The sequence below is a fragment of the Aphelocoma coerulescens genome, chromosome 11, assembly GCF_041296385.1.
Source record: "Aphelocoma coerulescens isolate FSJ_1873_10779 chromosome 11, UR_Acoe_1.0, whole genome shotgun sequence".
In the NCBI taxonomy this organism is placed as follows: domain Eukaryota; kingdom Metazoa; phylum Chordata; class Aves; order Passeriformes; family Corvidae; genus Aphelocoma; species Aphelocoma coerulescens.
The window spans coordinates 11,002,282-11,021,784 of record NC_091025.1 but is presented as its reverse complement, the minus strand read 5'-3'; the positions used below and the strand labels follow the sequence as shown (position 1 = coordinate 11,021,784).

The window sequence follows — 19,503 nt, the reverse complement described above, 5'->3', positions numbered from 1 at the left end:
GGTAGATTGTACTCTTCTTACCTCCAGTAGGAGAAAGTGGTGTTGATGTAAAGAAGGACCATGTTTCCTCTGTAGCAGGGGAAATGTTGATGGGTTAAGAAGTTAACGTGGGCTTTGAGAAAATCGGAGCTTTTTTTTTTCTCCTGTCATAGGCTTTGTGTATTGTCAGGAACTCATGAATGCTGTTTTTTAAAAGAAATGTAATACCAGTTGAAAGACTGGTTGAAAATACTGGATTTTTTTTAAACTCTCACAGACCTGGTGTGATGATAAGTATATGAAATAATGTGAACTCTTCAGAAACTACTGCAATAGGAGCTATACCAGTTCCCAAAATTTTACAGACACGCTGCAGAGGTATCAAAGTTTGCCAGAGAGTGGGGGAAAGTATTTGGGTTGTTTAAAACTTGTGGTTGTTTTGTGTAACATGAGAATGACAGATTTGTTTTTTCCATGTTGTGGAATCCAGTATCCATGTTTCTGGAATTACTAAGGATCTCAGTACATACAGCTGCATGATCTCCAGTATGTTTTTTGGTAACAGTTGTCCTCTCTGGACAGTGGATCTCAGTAAGTTAGCAATGGGCATGCACCAAAATTTTTATTCACCATTTTGGAAATCGCAGGGAGAAAAAAGAAAATTCCGTTTGGATTCTTTGACATTCATACTTTAGATGTTATGTGTGTGAATATTCCTTAAAAGAAGAAAATGAAACTGTTCAGCACCCAGTATGTAACCTAAAACAGGTTTTCAGAATGTAAATAGACAATGTGCAGAAGGTAAATTGTGGCTCAGTAATCCTGAGTACAGTATGTTAATCAAGAAGATGTTTTGAGTCAAACTGGAAACCAACCTTGCAGCTTTCAAATGAATGGAGAAAACACTGCAATGTCGATGAAGTCGTCAGGTCTCCTGCTGTAGTTATGCTTAGACATCAGCTGCCTTGATTGACCTTTGACTTTTCTCCAGTTGCTTATTGCCAGATTTCTTTTGCTGCTCGTGACCCTTCCTGTTTTCTCCCTCTGTCTTTCACCTGAGTTCCTTGTATGGAGGAGTCTTTGAAGCAGCCAAGCTTGGCATCAATAGGTCCAAGTACTCTACAGAACAATGGAAATGCAGCTTGATTAAATGCTGCTGTTTAGCTGTTCCTTTGAAACTGTCTTGACCCTTTACCCTTGGAAAGACTATATGTTTACAAGCTGTGGCTACTTACAGAAAATCCTGCCTCTTACCTTGTGATGTCACTATATGCACAGTAAATGTGGTGCAAAAAAGTTATGTGGTGTAGCAACCTAAGCCAAATGGTATTGTAGGGCAGTCTAAGAAAAGTTACAGAACTTCAGCTCTGTGTCTCTGTATGTGGCTTTTGTTTGTGTCAGACTCTGTCATTAAGGCACTTTGTAGGGATTGTTTACACTGAATGTTTACTTTATCATTTTAGTTTAATTTTAATGGTTTACTTCTGAAAACCATAGAGATGCATCATCCTATACCTGAATAACTACCAAATTAAATTTCTTTGACATTTTTCTTTTTTGATTTTTTCTTTCTTGATTTTTTCTTATTGTGCTAGATGAGTTTTTCAAATAATTCAATGGCACTTCCAAAACTGGCAAATGACACAAATTTAGTCCTTATTTATAGTGCAATTAAAGCATCCAAAAAAAAAAGTGATAAAGAATTTTCCCACTCTATCAGAGATTATTCAATGATTTATGATTTTTATGTTTGATTTTACTTGGACAGGCTTTTAAATTCAGCATTGGTGACATTTCCTTATTTACGTAAGCTTTCATAATTGCAGTACAAGAAAGATAGATAGGGTTGTTTTTCCAGTGGCTTGACAATGATTTGTTCACTACCATGGGAGACCTGAATGCTGGAAATGGAGATTATTGCATTTCCAGGCTGCAGGATACTGGAGATTGACTAGATCACAGAGGTGACAAATTTATAATCTGTGGAGACCAAGTGTTAGCCACATCATCAGACAGTTGAACCACAAAGTAGCATTAGCATCAGCTGTCATCCTTTCTGTAGGAGAGAATGGTGTCTACCAGAGGCAGGGGAAAAGGAGAATGGCTGGGAAGGTTCAGCGTGTTATACTGTGCTCTATAGCTGCCCACGTTAGATAAAGACCTGATGTTATAGACTAGGGTTAAGGTGTGAGGGGTCCAGTGAATGAAAAATTATCATAGATTTATTTTACTTTATCCACTGAGGTCTATTGCTCCTGCAGTATCAATCCATACTTTCCTTTGCCTTCAGCAAAATGTGCTGATGTCATGGTGTCTAACATCCATTACACTACTGGCAAACTTTTTGTGAGCTCAAACTTTGTCTAAAACTAGACATTTAAAATTAAGAGTCTAAAGATAGAATTCTCCCTTCTGTAAAAAGATAGAAGCCTTATTCAAACTGGACTTTACCTCTCGTAAAGCTGAATCAAATAAGTTTAATTTGGAGGTGTGTTAAATAATCTGTATGCAATCTGTATGTAAAATGATGAAGCAGAGGATAACTTAAAGGGTTTACCCAGCCAAATGGTGCTGATCATGTCATACCACGAGTGTAAGTGAGCATGTGCTTATGGAAGTTCCTGACTGAAGTCTTAAAGGCTGTCAGCCTTGTGTTATTAAAGTTTTTCCACATATATAGAACTTGATGGCTCCAGGGATTGGCAGTGAAATACAAAGCCTTTTGTTTTCAGGTCAGCAGTTTAAATGTGGTTCAGGTAGGTAGTGCCAAAGATTATTCCCACTGGGTATCTGTGTTTGATGGCCTATGTAAAATGCATCGGTTCTCCAGCCCTGGTGGGCAGGTGTGTATATCACATAAAGCAACTGCTACAGCTGACACTAATTGGTACTGTTGCTGGCACTTCTGGAGCAGCCAAAAATTAAATGGATGTTGAAACTGAGCAAGATGCTGTCAATGCTCTGAGCAGTCCAGGCTGCAGTGGTGAGGTGGTGATAAGCCAGTGAATGTCATGGATGGCTGTGGGCAAAAAGAGGCTCAGTCTATTGCATTGCTCTACAGTTTGCTTGCATTAAAGTTATGGTAGCACAAGCAGATAATCATGTGCTGGGAGAGGGGGTAAATTCCTGGGCAATCTTAACAGGATTGGCAAGAGGGGAGTGCAGTCCACAGAGAGGTCAAAGAATGGCTTGGAGATGTATCAGCTAATCTGAGAAACTAAGATGAACTGGAGAATAGGGTTTGATTTACTTGCTACTAATGAGATCTTTTGGGCATTTGAAGAGTATGATTTGGCTACTATTATTTGTTCAATTTATTTTGTTTGAATTTTCAATACTTAATATATCACTGCTGTGTAATTATAAAATTATAAACTATGCTGAACTTTTAAAATAGCTAAAAAAGAGAAGTTGGCATTTCTTAAACTTAAGAGGTTCTGTAAAAACAGGGAATCTGGGGACCTGTTACAGAGCATACATTGTTTTCATATTATTCGTCTTTTTTTTGGTAAATAACAGCAGCCCCAAATGGGAACAGTGCTTAGAGCATATGTAATAGTAATAGAAAATACTATTATAACTTACTTGAGTAACTGAGAACTCTTTCAGAGGTATGAAATAGAGTACTCATATTTCCATACAGCTGTATTTGAGAGATTATCTACCCTGGGTTTGTGGTGGAGCAGATAGGACTCATGGGAGGAAGTGTGTTAAAATAACAATGGTGGACATCAGTGATATGATTAGAAACAGAGAAATAATTGGAACAAAAAGGTATCTTGAAAAGTATCAAAAAATTGAGAAACAAGTTCGCAAAATGCAGGGTTTGCGGGAGAAGCCAAGAAAAGTCTATTGAGTGTTAAAGTGAGGGCAGTAATACTAGGAGAAAAGAGTATTCTGTTGGAAAATGAGAGTTCTGAGAATTCTAAGAGCTACCAATAAGAGGGTGTTCCACTTTTTCTGCAAGGTTAAGCTGAATTGATCCATCGATTATGCCTGTGGATATGCTGGAGTTAGATTTAGCACCAAATTATGCTGGAGGGTGGTTTTTTTGTACAAGTTTGAACAATACTGTTAAAATTTTTGCCAGTTGTTTTTAGGCAAGTCAACATTTTCTCATTTTTATTTTCTCATATTTAATAATGTCAGCATTTGGTCTTCCTGAGATATGAAAATATTTTCATCAGAATTATTTTTGACCACCTAGTTAACATAGATTTGAGCAAGTGCACAGGGGAGGTGAAGTAATCCCAGTACCCACTCTAGTGTAGGTGACTTGCTGGCTGCACAGCATGTTTGTTGTAAGGCTATGTAGTTTACTGCATAAAAGATCTAAGTATTTTATATTAGACCATCCTGAAAGCACTTTAGGTATTTTTTTCCTACTTGGAGATATGGATAATCCCTGAATCCAGGTGTGTATTATTAGGGACTGAGGGGGTGGTTGGAGGAAGGGAAAGGAAGGGAGGAGAAGGATTTGAGAGGTAAGAGGGTGCAATATTGGAGGAGGCTTCTGCCTGTTGTGCTTGCCTGTAGGTGACACTGTTGCATCATTTATCTGTACATTTTCACATATGTTGTCCAGGGACAAAAAAAGTTTTATTAAAATAATTTGAGAGATTCAAAAAAATACATTTCACTAATGATTCTTTAAGACTTTGCTATAGAATGGAGTCTTAGATGCAGGTACATGAATTCCATGTTCGCCTTCCCAAAGATGGCAGCAGTTTATAATATTATTTCTGATTAACTAGCTCACTAGCATTGCATCTTCAGTTCAGTATTCCTGTGAAAGATGAGATTCTAAAAAGACTGCTCTGCATGTTTCTAAAGAGTAATGTAATTGATAATACATCGATGAAAAAAAAAATCTTAATTTGCTGCTGAGTTACAGCAATATAAAGTTAAAATGTTTTTCTTTGCTCAAGTCATTTAAATTAATAATGTATGTCATTAAGCGAAATCTCACTGAGGATTTTTTCTTCTTTGCCATTAAGTCTGGTGGCTGCAGCGAAAATGAAATATTCTATGAGGCTTGAGCAATCATCTATCTCTAAGCTACAGTGTGCCTGCTGCCAGATGTTCAGGTGCTGGTGCTGCTGCTTTGACATGTATATCTCTTCCAGGCAAAAAAAACAATATATACATCAGTCCAGGTGCAAGGTGGCCTTGCCAGCAAACCTGCCTCCTCCTAGCTGTGACACTCATCCACTCCCCGTCAGAGTGTGTACGTTGGAAGGAGATTGTAATTAACCCCTGGAAAGCATAGGTTTCACTAAAGTGATGTGCACAGTAATGATATTGTTAGCTTCCTTAATTTCCAGTTTCACCATCAATTATGCCATGTGTTTCATCCAGTTGGTGCTACCCTCCCAGTGTTAATTATAACCTACAAGACTGTTACAGTTAATTTTATGGCAAGCATATTGTCTCTTCAAGGCTCCACAGAAGCTCATAAATTATCTTGAAGGTAAAATGTAACTTGGGGAACTAGTTATGAAAATTCCATCTATCTCGCTTAGGAGGTGCAGCTGCTACTGTCAGCTGCCTCACTGCTGCATTGTGAAGGAATTATGGTGGGTCAGGTTTAAAAGGCGAGGCCCAGGCTGTCACTGAGGAGAAAGGCTGTCCTGGCCCTGTCAGACAAGTACCTTCTGCCAGTCCCTTGTGGTTTCACTTTGCAGGCAGTAAAAGGCAGGCGGTGCAGGTGGATAGTCCCCAAGCTGTCTCTGTTCATTACTTTACAGAAACTTGTTTTAGGTAGGCAGGTACGGAGACCTTTTCACTGTTGTCATAATGTTAGGCATCATCTGCAAAGTGCAAGACAGATAACTCTATAAATAACTCGCTGTTCTGTTGGGCTGGGATGGTGGAGAAAAGATGATTAGTGCTATAGAGGCACATGAAATAGCTCGCTGGTTTGTAAAATGACTGTTGGTTTAATTTTAGCAATAGCTTGGTCTGGAAGAGCACATCTGTTCGCCTTTATTTCGCATACAAAATAAGAGGAGGTGCAATTTCACTGCTAAGTAATTTGTGTTGGAGTTTCACATTATATAAATTAGCATGGGTTTATATGGGCATTATTTATGATATGTGTGTGTGTGTCCTGTTTTTGTTGCTGAAGGAATTGCAAACACTCATTTCCTAAAAAGAAATAAAAGTGGGGGGGAATAATAAAAATAAAGCCTCCCATTGCTCAGAACAATGAGATCAGCATTCAGTGCTATTTATATTTTAATAGTACACTTTTATTATTAATATAATGCCTCATTCTGCTCTTTATAGCAATAATACAGGACTGCCGTAGAATATAATGCCTTATTCTGCTGTCTCTTCCTTTAATATCTCATATTTCAATAGTTTTAAATGCTGTTAAGCTTTGGGTGTTCCTTTAAGAATAAAACCAAAGTGCAAATCAAATTTCCTGAGAGGCTTTTTATTCTTCCACTCTTTTACCTTTCGAAAGGCCTTCTGTGTTTATGGTGTTGTTTCCTAACCTCATTTACAGCTGGGAGGGCACATGAGAAGGAATACTGAAAGCTGATACTTTTCCATAGGCAACCACAGTGCAGATGTGAATGTACAGACCCATTGTGAATGAGTAAATGTTATGAATTCAATTGAGGAGAAAATGAACAAACACAATAATGACAAACAGTAGGATAATTCATCTAAATGTATATTGTTGGTTTGTTTTGACAGTCTTAATTTAGTTCTAATTATTTTGGATTATTCATTACACAGGGAAGAAAATATTTTCAAAATAGTGCTGACATTGTAAATTAGACCTCTTATATGTTTGAATAGGGGAAAAAAAGGCTCATTAGAGCCTGAAAATTACTACATTTTTAATGTATGTTCTTCCTTTCTTTCTTTCCTCTTGGAATTTACAGTAAATGTGCCTTGTGTTATCTTTTAGAGGTCCATCCTTTTCCCAGAGTCAACAGCATACATTTTGGTTTATTCCCAGAAGCAACAACTAAGTTTCAACTGACCAGAACCCTGTATTTCTATTTGTTTATTTATTTAGAGGGAAGGTCTGCATTAGGCAGAGCCTTGGGCAAAATGAGGTGTAAAAACAGGATCTCCTTGAGAGTAGACCCGGAGGTGTTGCTTCTCAAAGTTCCTTTTTGGCTTCATTCTTTCCTTCTCTCCCACAGAAGAGAAGGGGGAAAGTTCTAGGTGATGCTAGAATTTCCCATTTAATGTGGGGTTGCTTCAGCTGGTCATGTGTGTTATGATCTCCTACACTGTAGGATGTCAACCTATATACAGAGATTATCCATAGTATTGCCATAGCAATTCCCCTGTTGCGGGGTACTCCCACTTAGGATTCTGCATCACAGCTGGGGGCTATCTGCAGCTGCTGTAGTGTAGTTCTCATGAGTTTGTTTAGGTTCAGAAGGCTGGGGGCAGGAGAGAAGTCTGAGAATTCAGATGTCCCATACTGGTTTCTTGAGGGATAATTTGATTGCCGAGTATCCAAAACCGTAACATTTATTTTGCTTAAAGTCATGTGAAAGTCTCTGGATTATTGTCATCATCGTCTCTTCCCAGTTTAATTTTGCACCATTGCAGTACTGCTGAGTTTAACAGAGTTACTCTTGATTTAAGTTAGTGTGATTGAGAACAGAATTAGAGCACAGGTCCTGGTAAATTTTCTTTCACACTTTCTGGTGATGGAATCTCAGACTTTGATTGTGATACTGTTACAGAAAGAGATGCATCTGATTTGAGAAATCTTTGTGGTTTTCATTCGACACATAAAATGATCTGTACCAAAATAATTCTCTTTTAAATAGAAGAAAAAAATTTTATGCAGTTGAATGAGAAAAGATTTCTTTTTTTCAGAATAAAGTGCCTTTATTTCTTAGCTCTAGGCCAACTTTGAAAGGGAAAATCTGCATTTGGACAGAAAACTATGAGGTATTGCAAAACTGCTTTTTACAAAAATGGATTGAATTAGCTGTAACATAATTGGAGAGAGAACTTTGAGTAGGATTGCTTGACTCCCATAATACTATGCAAATTAAATTGTTTAATCAAAGATACATGATTAAGAAACAAGATGTTGGTATGGGCTTGGTTCCTGACTCAGTGGAAGTATTGAACAAGATAATTTCAAGAACATTTCAAGAAGGAAAATAGCTTGAAACAATATAAATAGAATCACATATGTGAGTTTTCACATGTTCAAGGCAAGCTACTGTGTTTCTCTGACTTTTAGCATGAATTCAGGTCCTCTTGTTATTAGTCATTCAGTGTAACTGCACACAGAATACTTTGTTGAAGACATTCTATTGATGGAGCTGGTTTGTACTTAGGATTTCTTGCTCTATACAATGTCTGTACAAGGAAATCCTCTTGGAGATCTCATCAGAGTATTTTAAAGCAAACAATCAAAGTCATCAAAACAAAAAATCCAGCAAAAGAAAACCAAACCTCCCTTAAACTTTTGCCATACCTGTGTTTATGAAATATGTAACTTCTCTTTTTTCTTACTAGAACCTATTAGCATATGCATTAGCGTGCTAACGTAGATGGTAATCTCAAAAAGTGCTGACTGACTTTTTCTGCACACTCTTAATTGCTAACTGATATGGAAAAGTCTTCCTTCAATTTTTGCTAATTCTTATTTTTATCCTACAAAAGAAACCGTAGTAAAACAACATGCTGTCAAATATTTTTTTTTTAAAGTTCAAGTGTACAACTTTTAAAAATGTATAAATTATTATGAGGGGCAGTTGAAGATGAATACAGAAAAATAATTTTGTTTGCCTGCTCATTTTTTTTGCTCAAAGCCTGGCCTTTATTTAAGCATATTATTTTTCTGTGTCACACGCAAAAAAATAACCCTACAAGATTTATTGGCGTTTGTATGGAAAAAATGAAAGGATTTTCATGTTTTGTAAGAAACTTAATACACTCTCACAGATGGCCCAGCTCAGGTGTGATTTTAATTATGAGATAAAACAAAGCCCAACACAGTAGGAAGTAGTCTTAATAAACGGCCTGAAGCTTTTGTCTTCATGTGTCGAAAAGCCTTTTTATTGTGTGATGAAATTTTTTTTTTTCCTAGCTGTTTCTAAAAATTGGTTGAAAAAAATATAAGGGCTCCCAAAGTTCGAGTGAATTATGTTGGCCAAGTTAAAAATAAGAATTTTTTTTAAATTTCATTTTTCCTCCCAAGTTTAGACTTCTGGCAAATGATAGGAAAAAATGCATTAATAGTAATTAAACCTGCAAGGACAAATGCTTTATTTACAAGTAAAATAATTTTCTATTTAGATGTTGTCATTGTTTATTGGAGTATCACATTGTTTAGTAGTAACAAAATCTGAGCATTTGCTAAACCTGGCTTAAACTGCACTATCAGAAACTAATATTAATTTAAACCTGACTATGGTATTCAGCCTCCATTATTAAAACACAAATAGTATGATCCTGTTGTTAAATATTACTAATATATTATAATAATGTTGTACTGTCTTTCCCTTAGTGGGGAATTATGAGGACCTCATGTTAGGACCTCAGTGTCCTGACATAGTTAATTATCCATAGATAATGGTTTTCAGCAGTGGCTGTTCTGAACATCACAACCTCACTGTTAAGGGCTTAATAAATATTTGCAGACTCAGGTGCAGAGCACCTACGTCCTCCTCTGCAGAAGCAAACAGCTGTGGTTGCCTTCCTGTGCCATACATCACACCCAGCCTCTCATTTGTCCTGGCAAACCTAATGGTGCAAATGGCAAGTTTTATGTCCTGTGCTAGACTGGGGTAATGTTTGCTGCAGAAATGCTAACTTACCTTTCAGTAGTCATCTGTCTTTTCTAATGCAGAAATATCATAGGAAGCTGAGACTTCTGGGGTTCATTACTTGAGTGCTGTGTGTATTGATAAAATTATTTAAAACTTCATTTTAGAGTGTATGACCGCTATCACCACCCGTGCTGGAAGGTGGAAAACTACAACCAGATGGTTCACAATTGAAATCTATATCCACAAGCTTACTTTTAGGGGACAGTTATTTGTAATAATTATTTCAATTATAGGACAGTGAAGAGCCTAATCATAATGAGCTTTTACAAGTAATACAGGTTAGGGATTTTTTTTTTTTCCTGTGTGGTTGAATACATCTTATGGGAGGAAGCACCCATAAGCTTCAGGTAGCTGTTTATCACCTTAACATAGGGCTTGGAATATTGGGTGATTCTTGCATGACATCCCAACTGTAACTGCTGTTGAATAATGGAGTGAAAGGAGGAAACTCTAGGTTTGTGTCTGTGGAACTGAGCCACAGTGAGACAGAGGCATTCTAGAAATGGTCTTACACGGTCTTTGATGATTAGTAGTCAGTGAGCTTCTCTGTCTAACCAGTCACAATAGCAGTCGTATTTGAAATGCTACGCAAAAGCTCTTTGGCATTTAGTCCAAAATAAACCCACCAGCTTAACGTCTTCAGATTTTTCTCATGGATTTCAGTGCTTTCAGCAAAGGCCCTAAGGGGGGAAGTTCTTGGGTTTTTTCCCCCAGAAGTTTTTCATTCTCTGTCTCCTCCTCGCCTTGCCATCTATGCATCCTCAGTCCTCATCCTTTTCCATTTTTGGATTTTTAATTGATCTTATCTAGTCATATTCATAATGTATTATGAGATGGTATAATATAAAGAGTAATCTATAATAAATTAATAATGATGTGGTTCCAGTTTTTGACCATGTGCTGATTGAGGGAACATTTAGAAGAATACTGTATGGTCCATATTCTGCAGAATTTATCGTGCAGTTTAGGCATAAAAATGATCCTTGTCTGCCCTCTTCTGTATTAAGCACTGTGATTCTCACATTTTCTAGGAAATCAGTTATTGCTGAGTAGGGGTAGCAATCATGATTGACTTGTGTGGGTTGCTGTGAAGCAGGGATCCTCAGCATTATTGGGTACCCTGGTCTCCGGAACACTTCTAACTGGTTTCTGGATGTCAAACACACAAATTTTATTATTCTCACCATTCAGCAAACTGTAGTGACTGCAGGAAATCAGTGTTAATATTACTGTGAGCTTTACGTTTTAACTGAAGTTGTTGTTGTGGTGTTGCTTGTTCAGTTACAAGTTTGGTACAAACCTAGAGGAAGGAATTTTCATTGTGACGTGCACTGACTATGTCTTTCCTACTTGTTAATCCAATCCTGGTGATTGACTCCGGGTGAAACACAAGCTGGCATTACTGGTCTGTGTTACACTCACAGATGCTGCATTCTCCTTCTGCTCTGGGTGTGAGCAGTGCTAACATGTCACTAACCTGGCCTGGCTATCTGGCCAAAAACTTACTAATGTCACATAAAAACTCCAAAGTAAACAACAGGTACTGTATTTGTGGTGATAGACTGTTAGTCCTAAGTGTTATGTCTCCCCTTCAAGCAGAAGATGCAATGGCAGTGCTTGCTTGCCCTAAATTTCTAATGGTACAAACCTAAAAGCTACATGAAAAACATAGTCATGACTTCAGAATTAAAACTCAGCGTTGGACTAATTTAACTCAATCATATTCCTTTCTGATTGGGTGCACTTTAAATTCTGTTCTAATTATTCTGTTGGTAGCCTATGTCCCTTTGAATCATTAACAAAATGTAAGTGATCTTCATCTGTTTGGCTGGAGAGGGTGGGGGGGTTTAATCTTCAAAATAATCAAGGCAAGAAGCTTTTGGCTTACTCATGAAAGTAAATGTTTTCAATCCTTTATTGTCAGATACCACAATTTTCTCCACAGCAAACTTAGATGAAACAGAAAACTGATACACTGAGCCACTGGAATTGCAGTCTTGTAATTTAGAAATATCCACTTTATCCTTTATAATTCACTAAGATTCTTCAGTCTGAATCTGATATAGGTAGGAGCCAAGACAAACAGTAACCATTTATAATCGTTCAGAATAGTTTGGATTTCACTAGAATGTGAAGCCAAAGAGTTCTTGGCTTTGTTTCATATGTCTTACAAGGAAAGAAAGTGTATTTAAATTGTAGTATTCACCATAGCTGCATGTTTCTGTAGTATCTGCAAGCCTTTATTTTCAGCATTATAAAGATGTGAAAATATTGTACAGTAAAATTTCTCACATTACCAGCTGAAGAACTCGATGTAAGGTTTTCTAACTTTCTAGAAATAGTGTGTACAAAAAGCTGTCTCCAGTCCTTCAAGCAGGAGTGAGAATGCAGTGATACCAGGGGTGCCATATATGTGCTTATATGAAGGGAAGGGCAGGTGTGCATCCCTTCTGTGTGGGGCATTACCCTGGAGTGCTGACCCCTATTAAGAGTTTTAATCCTTCAGAACACTTCTGAATTCACAGCTGACTTGCTGGGGTTTTAAAGAACAAGTACTGCAGCAGAGAGTATTTGCAGGACCGAGCCATAAAATTGGTATTGTGATTTACTTGTTTTAGAGATATTTGCCAACTAGCTAGAATAGCTTTGAGTGAATGTTCCAGTTGCATCGGACAAAAATGGAAACTACATTTATTTTGCCTCAGAAGTTTTAGTCCTAGAATTACAAAAGCTATCAACATAGGTTCTTCCCCTCATTTTAGTGTGTTACTGCCCTACCACCTAATGTACATGTGCATGCACACTTGACTTCCAGGTATGTATACGGAGCTGACACAAGGAGTCCTTCTATAAGGAGAGTTTGCCAGAATATCATTCAAAATTTGTCCTGTCTTGCCATGTCCTTCTGAATCACAAATAACTTAAGAATCAGAGCAATAGTGTAATTGCTCTGTACCTCCAGAAAGTTCTTTTTAGTGTAGGTTAAACTATGTAGTCTACCATATATAGCATCTTGAAATTCCTAGATGAAATTGCCAATATATATGACAATGAAAAAGAGAGAAGCCTCATTTTTACAAAATCCATGCTGGGAAAGCATTATGGCAAAAACACTGTAGTACTCTACTCTTTACAGCTGAAATTTGTGAAATGTTTCACCCTGGACGTAGATAAGCTTATGGTGAGCTTTCCACATCTGGGGTTAAGCACTAGCAAAAGTTGTCTTATCCTTAGACTTGAGCTGGGCTGGCATTTCTGACAGACGTGTAAACAGATGCAAGCGTTGTTGCTAATGACAGGTGATTATAAGTGGCATGGGTGCCAAGGTAATTAAACCATGCCTTGACAGGAACATTTGGTGAAATGGTATTTCAGCATTAGAAAAATTGTTGCAACACTTTTTTTCCCTGCTAAGCTATCACCTGAATATCATTCATTTTGATTCTTTGGCCACAGTGCTCCCAAACCTGCTCCCTGCTTTAGGTATAGAAGTATTGAGAAATCGCTGAATAGAACCAGTACATATCAGTGGGGTCTTGGAGCTTTGAATTGAAGCATCTGCTCCTAAGAAGGCTTTTAGCATATAAATACAGTATAAAGTCCAACATGGAGGGATTGGTGATGTATTATCTTACTTTATGACAAGATAATGGTTATTGTGCCAGATTTATTAATGGCTGAATTATTGTGCTACTGTTTGTCATATATTTCTTACTGGACATCTTAACTGCTTTTACTGCTGCAGATTGTAGTTTCTAAATCTATTTAAGATTTTTTTTGTCTATGTGAATGTACTTCACAATGAAATACAGTTTATTCTTAAAGTGAAAATAATGGTTGCTTTAGAAGTAATGCACTCGATATTAGAACTTTTATGAACTTCAGGCAGTATCTTCTCAGCTCTTCATTCTGCAATTTCATAGTTTAAGATGACTTTATCTTTTCCATTCCAATTTCTGTAGCTGATAGTGACTAATGCTAAAGTTCCTTATTGATCTCAGAATTCCAAGCAACCCTTTATTTAAAATATTCACTCACATATTGCATCAGAGCAGTGCAAAAAATTTGGTTTAATCCTATAAATTAATCAAAAATTATTTAATAAAATATGAAAAATCTAGTTTAGGGATATTTTTCTATTATTCTGTGTGAAATTCATTATAATCTTTGGATGGAAACAATCTGTTTGCATTATTGATGCTCCTTTGGTTTTTGCTTCAGCCTTGAAGCAATGAGTGTTTAGTATAATAATCTCAGCTAAAATTCTGGGCTTCTACCAAATTTGGGAGCAGAATTTAATCCTGTTTATTTTTCGTTCAGGGCACTCAGGATGGAAAGAAATGATTTCTCTTTGCTGGTTGGTCAGGGCATCATTAAGAAGTATAAGAAACTGCTACAAATACTCAATGTAGCTGATACAGTGTTAACATGTGGGCTGGGTACTTAGCAAAGGGTATTTGAAATCTAGTACCTTTTAGTTTAAAGGTGGTTCTTAAAAATTAAATTTTAAATATGGTGAAAGCAATTTTCACATCAGTTACTTGAAGAGATGCAATTAAATTATTTGTTAGGTGCCTTTCTTCCACATTCTTATAAGAAGTTAAAATTGAGCTAAACCCATCAAGATGGCACAGAAATTTTCAATATCTTTTGTTGCCTTTTTTTTTTATTTTGTTTCCCCTATCTCCCAATTCAAGTCTCTCAACTTTCCATCCCTGAATTTTAATGAATGTGCTAGTAGAATGCTGATATATAGTTAATACAATTGTAGAATTTTAAGCCCTTGGACTGAGAAAGATCCTGTAAATAATTAGTATGGTCCAAAGAAACTGGCTTGAATGTATCTGATGAATTCAGGTGTCGCAGAGGTGAGTGGTGTGCCTGTCAGATGCTGCAGCAATGACCTAGCAAAGTGAAATAGTGCCTCTACAGAGAAAATAAATTAGGGGATCACTTGTAAGGATTGTAAAGCTGAGAAGTGAGAGGGTAACTGGCATTTTTGTATTTAGAATTTTTTATGTCCAGGAGTGTTTCAGAGGTTAGAAAAGCTTGGCTATGTTCTATTGTCTTCAGTGAAACAGAAGGTGTGCAAGTTGTGCTCCTGTTACTGTTTGCAGCTTATAAGTAAAAATACTGTAGCAGAAAGAAAAGGATTTGGACGCCCGTAGTTAAGGGAGGTGTACGATCTGTAAACCCTATCCAAAATAAAATCAGTGCCATATTGAGGTCCAGAATTAAGTGTATGTGTTTATACATACAACTTTTTCAAAGGATTTTAGTGTTATGTGCAAGTAACCTTGGAGCTGCCAGTTCATTTTATTTCTGATGTTGCCTGCTATTCCCTGAAGCAGATAAGCTATGGATTTTTTTGATCTTCCATTTGCTAGGCTTTCGTTATATTGTGGTTACAGTCACAATGTCAGCACATAAAATGTTAAACATCACTGGTCTGAAAGAATCTTCCATTGTCTTCTACTTCTGGTGCCTGGGGATTCTTTCTAGTCTTGCAGTGGTGGTTCTGTCAGTGTAATATGTCATGAAGCATTTCTCAGTAATGACAGACATTGAATATGAGTGACAGGAACTCTGACCAAGTGAAATGGGTTCAATTACCAGAGATGTAGGGTTACCTGAGATAAAGCCAAATGGTGCAATTGTGCTCAGTTTTGACCCTGTGACTCCCAACTATCCAGCAGCAAAGACAAATGGCTGATTAACCATCCCCTAACCCTCCTTTTCTGTGATAAACTTGTTTGGATTTCCTTGTCTGAATAAAAATCTAAGTGTGGCATGTTTCTAAAAGGAAATATGATAGGAAAACAATGGGTACTGGTGCTAGTCATTTTCTTCTCTTACCGACACAAAACAGAAAGCTGTCATTCTATCTTGGAATGTATCTTGGACATAGTGTCCAGAAATCAATACAAGATAAATGATTGCTCTCTTAACCTCACCTTTCTTCTGCTGCAGTGGTTACGTTGCTCCTGTTCACCTGTAGCCAACCTGACGCCAGAATAAATGAGAGAACCTGCCATGAAAAGTATCTTCTTGGGGTTTTTTGTATTGGAGGGTTTTTGTTGGCTGGGGGGGCAGGGGTTGCTAGTCAGTATTGAGTGCCATTTTACACTTGTTCTAGTCCAGTGCCTACAGCTCCCAGATAGAGTTATAGCAAGCTCCCTAATTAAACTGTCGCTGTCTGCCCTCACTTGACTGCCTTTACAAAGTCATTTAACTAACAGACATTCCTGAATATTAAAGCTAGGAGCTGCGTGTCTCCAGTGCTGGAGATAAAATGAATGAAATTTGTTAATCTCCACTGACACTTGATCCTAGATGTTGAACTAATGCTGTTGCACCTGAACTTTTTCTTTATTGTAATTACTTCTCATGTTATTATTTCATGTAATAAATTGGAAGAAAATTTCAACAGGTATTAAATTATTCAAGTTGATTTATGGATGCTGAGTGAATATGACATTCGTCTTGTGCATTCTTCAAAAGCACAATTCAGTGGATGTTCAGAGCTGGATTCAAGGATTGCACTAATAGAAAACTGTAGTAAGAGGATGTATTTCCTTCATTTGAAAGGAATGTCATTTAAAAGTCTCTGCTCTTTAGTAATGAAGATAAATTTTGCCTTTGTGATTTTATCTACTCTTAATTTAAGCAAATACTTTGAAAATTTAATACATTTTCAAATAGCACATAAAAAAAATTGCATGCCATTGGTAGATTTAGAAGGGCTCAAATTACAGGGTAGAATTCAGTTCTATTTGAAGGAACAAACTCTTTAAAGGAAGATTTGTAGTTTATTTTCCATCTCCTCTATTTGTTTGGTGTTCTTTTTCTGTCATAGATTTTAAATCCAGAAGGGACATTTAGACCATCTGGTTTGACCTTCTGGTATATTGTAAGAAGTTACATTTCACTTGGCTGTCTGTATTGAGCCCAGTGATTTGTCTTTGGGTTTAAATGCATTTTTCAGAATTATGTCCATTGGTTTGAGGATAGTGGGAAATGGGAAACTACCATTTCTCTGGAAATGGAATCAATTGCTAATTAGCCTCACAACTTAAAAGTTCTATTTTCTGTTTCCTACTGGAATGCTTTGCTTCAGCAACATTTCTGTACTGCTTCCTTCCTATGATTTTCTTCTGCTGGAAGGAAAAAGCCCAACATTAGTGTCCAGTTTTTTCTGCAGAAGTATGTGTAAGCTGCAGTCATTTCAGTCTTCTCTCATTCCCAAACTGGGCAGACTGAGATCTAGGAGGGTTTATACTTCATATAGGCTACAGGCAGAGCTACTGCCATGGGTTCAAGAAGTTATGTCATGTTAGCTAAAGGCTCTGCACCACTTTCTGTTGCATACTTTTAGTACTGTGTTTCCAGTGTTGTGAAGTTTCTATGGGATTTTTAGTGTTTAACATCTAAAAGTGAACAGCAAGCCAAAATACTACTACTACTACTAATTTTCTCTTCCTGCTCTTTAGGAACTCCCAGATATACCTATTTATGTGGTTCATTTTAAAAGCTTTTACATTGTGATAACAGTGATAATTTACAGTGCTTTTAATTCCTAGTGAACTTTTACAAGTTCATCACCATCTTCATCACTTGGTTCTGCTCCTTGTTTCCAGGTCAGAGAGTTATGTTTTGAATCTTTCTGACTTTTCTGCATAGTGTACTAATAAAGGTATAAATACTAGGAGATTTGGTTGTTCATATTTCAGCATATTTATTCCTGCAGGGTTGGAAGGGAGATATTTCTTTAAAGTACCTAAACATTGTCTTTCCACCCCAGAGATACTTTAGTTAACTTCTTTCTGCTAAGAGCAAATAATAATGCCAGTAGAGGCTGAGACTGCAATTTGTTGATCTAAACCAATGGATGTGATTTCTGAGCTCAGGACTTTGGGTGATGATATAAATGGTTAGTCATAGGTGGTTAAATGTCATTTATTTCCTGTGGGAAAAAAGGTTTCTTTAAGAAAAGTTCAAACTGTGTTCCCTTCCAGATAGATCAGTAGTAGAAGTATTATTTTGTTGTTTTTAAGTCATACCTGAAAGATTTACTGTGAACTTTCTTGTATAAAAGAGTATTTTTTAACTTGCTTTTAATGGCTTCTTGCATTTGCTGGCTGAAACAATGTTGTGATTTATTTTAGTCCTGGAATTAGTAGATAACCATGAACTACCTTGTTCACATCTTTTTTGTGTGACTGGTAGTGTATCTGGTGCAGTTTATTTTGCTTTGAAAAATTGTTCATTGTTTTTCCATTCACAAATGCTGTTCCTACCACATATAAACAGAGTTCTAGAGAACTTCTGCTGATTGCTAAGTGTTATCTGTCCTCTGTCCTTTACAACTAACAGCAGCCAATAAAAATACAGTCTGTTTTCTTTTTGAAATAGGAATTGGTCATATAGGAGTGGATTTCTTGAAATAGATGGGTCATGACCAATGTCAATTCTGTTCATGCCAGAAAAAGCTTGGATGCAGCTCATCTTCTCTGTTACATTTTTGCAGTAGAGACTAATACTGAACTTGAGAGTGACTCAGCAAAAAGCTGTGTACGTATCTACACACGCTACAGAACAGACAGGCATCTCCAGGAAAGCCTCAGCCTTTCTCCTTACCATAGTAATTCCTTAATTCCTCACATCTTTTAATGCCTGTGAATTTGCATCCCCAGTGCAACTTTGTCCCCATTGTGCCCACCTGAACAGTGGTTTTCAGGTGAGAGATGTGTTGCTGCAAAAGGACAGTGCAGCAAGTTTAGTGGAGTCTTCAGGAAATCGTACTGTTTGTTTTTCAAATAAATATATGATTGGTTTGGGTTTTTTTAGTTGATGCAAAATCCATTGTATTTTGAGTCTAATTTACTCTGGTTTAAGCAGATATTGTAGCCAGGCCTTTAGGGCTATTCACAGAAATAGGATGTTCAACAAATCAGATTTTGCAGCACCGAGTTACTGAACATCAGTGACAACAGCCAGAGACAGATGGATTAAAATACATGCATCTTTATTTACACATCTAAATAAAATATGTATCTGCAAACTTCTGTATAGTATCTATCCAAACTCCTATATAGTAAGCAATCTTCTCTGAAAACAAGAAGTATTTCACTAGCATTGGAGTATGGAATAGTGTAAACAGTTACTAGCCAGTTATAAATCTACATTTATTTCCTTAATTTTATTATGTTGTTATAATGTTTCTGTGACATCCTTCCCCTGCCTCCCCTTTCCTGTTTTGAGCTTTTATTCACATCATTATAATACGTCATTGTAATCTACAAGAATAAATTCTTTGCTAATTAGTTCTTTGGTTCATGTACGTGCTTTTTGACCCTCACGTTCCACAGCATCCAACATATTTACGGAATCCATATCGATATATAGTGGATTCCAGTCCCATGCTGTTCCTGCCAGTGCAGCTATCCAATAAAAATGCCTTCCACAGCTGTCAGGATGGAAGTTTGCAGGAAACCAGCCATTGCATCCCACTTGGAGCACTGTTTGTGCGCTGCTCCCCCTGAGCCTGGCGGGCCAAAATGAACAGTGGGAGCTGTTGATCGATGGATAATATTCAGTTCCAAGCTTCCATAGCACCTTAGTCTGAGGCTGGCTCATTCACCAGCTCATGTTCTGTGCCATGAGAAGTGTGGAAAAAAAACCCCTTGGTATTTTGGCATTT

General features: G+C 37.1%; 1 protein-coding gene across 9 annotated transcripts in view; it reads left to right on the top strand.

Moving 5' to 3' along the window:
- FTO (FTO alpha-ketoglutarate dependent dioxygenase) overlaps positions 1 to 19,503 on the top strand; it is a 330,070-nt gene that overhangs the window by 106,944 nt on the left and 203,623 nt on the right. Inside the window, exon 9 of one of the 9 annotated variants that reach the window (XM_069027337.1) lies at positions 15,774 to 16,153. The exons of the other annotated variants lie outside the window; for them this stretch is intronic. Coding sequence (XP_068883438.1) covers positions 15,774 to 15,801 — 28 coding nt within the window. The 3' untranslated portion in view covers positions 15,802 to 16,153. Of the gene's footprint in view, positions 1 to 15,773; positions 16,154 to 19,503 lie in introns of those variants that run through there. 9 annotated transcript variants of the gene reach the window in all.